Raw genomic sequence first — 6649 nt, 5'->3', positions numbered from 1 at the left:
CTGCTATCTTCTGCGGCTGTCCCATGCTAGGAGCCTGAAAATTAGGCCCTCCCCTGGAATGATGTAGGGGTGGACCCAGGAGTGGGGGTGGTTAGGACCAGGCAGGGAATGGGGAGTGGACTGGTGCTGCAGACTGCTGGGCAGACAGTGCCCAGGTCATGGTGGGGTTGAGCTGAGCGGCTCCAAGGCAGGGAGCCAGAGGAGCCTTGGCTTATCTCCAACATCAGCTGCCTTCACTCTTGCTGTGGAGTATCTCCAGCAGAAATCCCCTGACCAGGCCGACTTCCTCCTTTACAAATTCATGATCTCTTCCCTCACTTCTGCCATCTTCCTTGCTAAACAACCCCACTTCTCCAGCTGGCTGAACTCCAGGCCTGCAATCTCAGCTGCATGTTTGCCCCCTTTGATTCACTCCTCAAACCCTCGTCTCCTGTCTCCACTTCTCTCTCTGCTCAGGATCTCGCAGACTTCCTCCAAAAGAAAGTTGACAAGACACAAGATGTCTTTCTCCCTCCTGTTGGCTTGCATTCCCCCTGCAGTTCTCGCCTCCTCCTGTCACACACACACACACTTGTTTGCTCTCCTCCGCTTGCCCCAGTCATCCATCTCCTTATCATGCTTGCGTGCCCTCTCGTGCTGACCTCATTGTTCTCCCTAACCTCTCACTCTTTCCCTCAAGACAAGCAGCCTTACAAACAAACTAGAAACAGAAAAACCAATACGGCACACTAACTGGATTAAACACTGGCTAACTGATAGGTCTCAATGTATTTGTAAATGGGGAATCATTGAGTGAAAACCTTTCTGGGGGGAGTGTCTCACAAGGATCAATTCTTGGACCTGTGCTATTTAACATTTTTATTAATGACCTGGGAAAAAACATAAAATCAATCAGTAAAAGTTTGCAGATCTGCCAAAAATTGGGAGAGTGGTAAATAATGAAGACAGGTCACTGACCGAATGATTTGGATAGATTGATACAAGCAAACAAGATGCGTTTTAATATGGCTGAATGTATATATCTAGGAACAAAGAATGCAGGCCACACTTACAGGATGGGAGAAACTATCCTGGGAGGCAGTGACCCAAAGAGATTTGGGGATCATGATTAAGGCTACATTTTAGTCACAGCCCACAGAGCTGCCTGGCCACGCCTCCACCTGGCAGCTGAGCAAGGGGGATGTCGCCACTTCTGGGGAACCCCCCAAATAAGTGTCACCCAGAGCCCACCTCATCCCATCCCATGCCCCAACCCCCTGCACCCTCCCACACCCCAACTCTGCTGCTGGAGGGGTGTGGGGTGCAGTGGCCCGAGACTGCCCCAGCAGCGGCCAGTGCACCTGGTGCAAGGGCTGCCCAAGCTGCCCTTGAGCCAGGCGCACTGGGCACTTCAGAAGTCATGGAGGTCACGGAATCCATGACCTCTGTGACAGACTTGCAGCCTTAATCGTGATGGATAATCCATTGAACATGAGCACCCACTGTGATGCTGTGGCCAAAAGGGCTAATGCGATCCTGGGATGCATAAACAGGGGAATCTTGAGTCTGAGTAGACAGGTTATTTTACCCCTGTATTTGGCACTGGTGCAACAGCTGCTGGAATAATGCATCCAGTTCTGGTGCCCACAAGTCAAGAAGGACGTTGATAAATGGGACAGGGATCAGAGAAGATCCATGAGAAAGATTAAAGGATTAGAAAACCTGCCTGATAGGAACAGACTCAAAGAGCACAATCTACTTAGTTTAACAAAGAGAAGGTTAAGGGCTGACTTGATTTGTCTGTAGCGTATTGTCCGCTACATGGTGGAAAAATATTGAAAAATGGGATCTTCTATCTAGCAGAGAAAGGTCTAACACGATCCAACTCATGCTGGAAGTTGAAGCTAGACAATACAGACTGGAAATAAAAGGTGTAAACTTGTAACAGTGAGAGTAACTATCCTTGGAGGAACTTCTCAAGGGTCATGGTTCAGGATAAGATTTTTGTCATGGAGGTCACGGATTCTGTGCCTTTCAGAGACCTTTGTGACATTTTCCGCTTCAGCCCCATGCTGGCGGGGGCCCTGGAGCTGTAAGCTGCTGTCATTGGTGCTGGGAGCGGGAGCTGGAGCTGTCAGTCCCTCTCCCTCCCCCGCAGTCCTGGTTATTTGTAGTAAAAGTCACAGACAAGTCATAACCTTCTGTTTTGTTTATTGCCCATGACCTGTACGCGACTTTTCCTAAAAATAATAGCAACAAAATCTTAACCTTTGTCATAGTGGTTTCTCCATAACTGGCAGTTTTTCCAATTGAGATTGGATGTTTTTCCAAAGGATAGGTTGTAGGGATTATTTTAGGGCAGGTCCCTGGCCTGCGTTATGCATGAGGTCAGACTAGATGATCACAATGGTCCCATCAGGCTTTGGAATTTATGAATCCTCCTTGGCCTTTGACACGATTGATTATGTTCCTCTCCTTGAAATCTTGTCCTCTCCTGGTTCTCCTCCTACCTCTCTAATTGCTCCTTCATTGTGTTCTTCAGAGGATCCTCCTCATCCTTCCCCATCCCTCCAGCTTTCTGTGGAGGGTGCACACGGCTCGGTCCTTGGTCCCCCTTCTCTTTTCCCTCTACCCCTTTATCTTTGAGAAATCACATCTACAAACACACATTCAACCACAATCTTGATGCTGACGACTCAGAGCTCGCTCTCCTGTCCAAACGAAAAGCTCAGCCTGTCTCTCTGACAGCACCTTGTGGAGGTCTAGCTGTTTGTTCTAGCTCAACATGGCTAAACCAGAGCTCTTCGTCTTGCTCTCCCTGCTACTTCCTTTCTTGCTCTCCCTGCTACTTCCTTTCTTGCTCTCCCTTTTACTTCCTTTCTTGGTCTCTCTGGACACTACTACCTCCCTGCCTGTCACTCGGACTGAGTAAATCTTCCCAATTCTTTGTGTGTAACATCTAAGAGCCCCTTTCTGATCCATCCACACAGCTAAAACTCTTGTCCGGGCTCTCATAAGGATTACGGCACCATCCCTCTTTGTATCCCTCCACTGGTTCCTCTTTATCAGGCTACTTGTCTTTCCTTCCAAGGCCCTTCATGGCCTGCCACCACCCAACCTGTCACCTCTCAGTCAGTACGGAAAGGCCGACTTCTGCCTCTGATCAATCAGCCAGTGGTGCCAGCCTCCAGTGCCCAGTTACATTTTCAAACCGGCACCTACAGGCTCGCACGAGAGGTGCTTCGCATGAACGTCCACACAGCAGTGTCCTCCTTCAGAACCCACCTTTCCTGTGGTGCATATGGGACCCTGGGCTGCTGGGGCCATCACCTGTTGTGCCAACCAACGTTATCTCCTTGATTCTCATGCTCCCCTGTCGGTCGGTCTCTTGTCTTCTACTTGGCTGGGGAGCTCTTTGGCACAAGGACCATCTTTTTTGCTCTGGAGGTGCAGTACCTAGCCCATTGGGCTCCTAGAGGACACAGTAATGCAAATAAATTTCATATTTACAGGCTGTAACATGAGGTTTGGGCCAAGGGTCTGGTATCACGGTACTGCCCTGTGAGGACCACTGTCCATGACAGCTTGATCCCTGGCTGACCAGGAGAGGTGGTGGCAAGTTGGGCTGATGTATGAAGTTTTGCTAGACAGGGTTTTATGGGATATACTTTGTCCTCCCCTTTGCCCCCAAATCCCTCCTGCCTCGATGCAGATTTGTTGCCGAGTCTGGAGTACGGCATGTACTAGGAGCATGTGTCTGGGTGGGGTGCATGGAGGGAGGCATGTACGCAGCCCCCACCCCTGCCAATTGCTGAATGGACTGTTGCATCAGCTAGGATCTGTGCACAGTTCTTAGGAACAGTAGGGGAGTCCCACATACTAATCACACAACACTTGCAATGCTCTGAGTGACACCTGTGGGTTTATGAAAGCGCACAGAATAGTCAGTCCCCTTGTTCTAAAGAGTCAGTTCTTGGTCACCCCAAAGGCAAGTCATAGAAAAGCTGCTCAGTTTTATGATTGGTCTCTTGGGTGTCCCTTTCTCCCACAAAGGAGGAAAGGGCTCTAGCTTGCTGATGTGCTTTGCAGGAAGAAAGGCCCTGATTGTGCTGGCACACGAGCAGAAGAACTCCTTCAATCATGCCATGAAAGATGCTGCTGTGGGCGTGCTGCAGAAGAGAGGCTGGAGTGTCACCATTTCTGACCTATACAAGATGAAGTTTAACCCTGTGCCATACTGGTACTGAACATCACTACTCCCCTTAAAGTTCAGCATTTCCCATCTTTGTTCTTAGCACTGACCTCTGTCTCCTATCTCAGGTAAGTCAAAAGACCCCAACAACTTCAAGTATGGTCCTGAGACAGCCTTGGCATGGGCAGAAGGTCGGCTGAGCAGCGACATTGTAGCAGAACAGAAGAAGCTCGAAGCTGCAGACCTTCTGATATTCCAGGTACCATCTCGCCCTGCCAGAGGAAAGGGGAAAGTCCTGGGTTGAAAGAGAAGCATTAATCGTTACCAGACACTATTCTGGAAAGTGGGAGAGGTGATAGTGTCCCTGTAAAGGGAAGGATCCATCCCTCCTGCCCCAGAGGGTGAAGCTAGCACGTATATGTGTATCTGCCTGTGGTGTGGGTAATAGAACCGAACACTGGCTTGTGGAACTCCCCAGGGCAAGGCTTCAGTGGAGATGGATAGGCTCAGCCAGCTGGAGAAGAGACTAGATATGGGGTAGGCTTGGCGGTTTGAGGCCCAAAGCCATTTCTCTACATCTAGGTGGACTCCACTGTAATGCAGGGCTCTATCCCTGGGTTGCTGTGCCAGAATCCCCCTGCTCAGCCCCTGGCACAGTGCTAGTTTGGGAAACTGGGGTCAGGTCCAACCTGTGTGCACAGGGGGTGAGGAAGGCTCAGGGTTGCTGGCAGGTATTGCTTGCCTGTTTGAAGCACAGATAGGAACTGAAGAGAAACAGTCAAACTAAAAAGTCCCATTCAACTGGGCCCAAGCAAACACTGCGTTTTAGTATGGGTAACATAAAGGTGTACAGTTAGGCCCAAAGAATGTCAGCCTTGCTTACAGGCTGGAGGACTGGAGCCTGGGAAGAGTTTGGGGGCTACTCAGCTGCACATGAGCTTTCAGTGAAACACTGACTGGGATACATGAACAGGGGAATCTCACGTAGGAGCAGAGAGGTCACTTTACCTCTATATTGGGCGCTGGTGCGACCACTGCTGGAATCCTGTGTCCAGTGCTGGTGCCCACAAGTCCAGAAGGATGTTGTAAATTTGAGAGAAGAGCCACGACATTGGTTATAAGGCAGGTTTTCTAATCATGTAGTGATAGGCTCAAGGAGCTGAATCTGTGTAGTGTAACAAAGAGACGGATAAGGGGTGACTTGATGAGTGTGCTCTAAGTTCCTCCAAGGGAACAAATATTTAATAATGGGCTGCTCAATCTAGCAGACAAAGGTAGAACAAGATCCTGTGGCTGGAAGCTTGACAAAATCAGAGGGGAAACAGAGTAATTAACCATGGGACCAACCAAGGGTTTTGGTGGATTCTCTATCATGGGCAATTTTTAAATGAAGATTGGATCTCTTTCTAGAAGCTATGTGCTGGGAATTCTGCAGCCTATGCTACAGCGGAGGTCAGACTGGATGATCACAATTGTCCCTTCTGGTCTTGGAATCTATAAAACTCCAGGCCAAAATTCCTGCAGCGCAAGGGGATGCAAGTCACCCCTCCTGCTGTACAGCTAAACCCATAGAACAAGACATAACTTGAGGAATTAGATTTTCATAGCAAACCAGAAGCCCTGAGGGTACCAGTATGTGCTGTTACCCTTGGTTCTCGGCCTTCTCCAGTAGTTGTAATAGCCTTGAACTGAAGGCGGCCTGTCCTGCCCAAATAAAAGCCTTGGCAGTCTTAGAGCTTTCCTGTGTTTTCTCACTCTAGAGTGGCCTGCTCCATTTCTGTGGCTTGCAAGTCTAGGAGCCCCAAATCGCCTACAGCATTAGTCACGCTCCTGAGGATGCCCGTTTGCAGATCCTGGAGGACTGGAAGAAGCGACTGGAAGCTATCTGGGAAGAGAAACCTATCAGTTTTGTTCCAGACAGCAACTTTGATCTGAGCTACGTAGGGGGCTTTGTGCTGAAACAGGAGGTGCAGGACCGCCAGAAAGCTCAGAAATATGGGCTGAGTGTGGGGCAGCACCTGGGGAAAGCCATTCCACCTGACAGCCAGGTCAAAGCCCAGAAGAAATAGCTTCCTCTGCGACACAAAGCCCAGCAGGCTCCTCTCTGGTCTCTATCACTGTGTGGCTCTGCCATGGTGGCAGGTCTCTTGGCTTTACTCTACTTTCAAACGCCTTTCTGCTCTTTCGTAGGATGAGGAGAGCATTTCTTCTCTTCCCACCTCTTCCTCATGGGGGCGTTGGTGCCTCTTGCAGGCTACTCCTATCTCCCCTTGACTCAGGGAGGAGTCAGTGCCATACCTCCTCCAGTCAGGTAGCGGTAATTAACCTACTGGGTTCCAATAGCATCTGAGAGTGGGATGAGTTGGGAATCTTGCCTCCCTATTATTACATGGTGCTTGCTGTTCACTACCCTGGTGGTCTTGGTATCGTACAGTGTAAGCTCTCTGTTCATGCATAACACAATGATTCTAAATAAAG

General features: G+C 49.6%; 1 protein-coding gene and 1 long non-coding RNA gene across 2 annotated transcripts; one reads left to right on the top strand and one right to left on the bottom strand.

Moving 5' to 3' along the window:
• Positions 1–3334: 3334 nt before the first annotated feature.
• LOC119563686 lies at positions 3335–5985 on the bottom strand. The gene is made up of 3 exons (XR_005222216.2): positions 5180–5985; positions 4282–4443; positions 3335–3451 (listed from the first exon to the last, which is right to left on the bottom strand). It is a non-coding gene; the product is annotated as an uncharacterized LOC119563686 (long non-coding RNA).
• Positions 3429–6240, top strand: NQO1 (NAD(P)H quinone dehydrogenase 1). The gene is given in 3 exon segments (XM_007062453.4): positions 3429–4208; positions 4275–4430; positions 5932–6240. Coding segments are annotated over 3 exon segments (678 nt in total). The 5' UTR covers positions 3429–3995.
• The last annotated feature ends 409 nt before the right edge of the window (positions 6241–6649 follow it).

This window comes from Chelonia mydas, chromosome 12, assembly GCF_015237465.2.
Source record: "Chelonia mydas isolate rCheMyd1 chromosome 12, rCheMyd1.pri.v2, whole genome shotgun sequence".
Lineage (NCBI taxonomy): Eukaryota > Metazoa > Chordata > Testudines > Cheloniidae > Chelonia > Chelonia mydas.
This window is presented reverse-complemented; position numbering and strand designations above follow the sequence as displayed.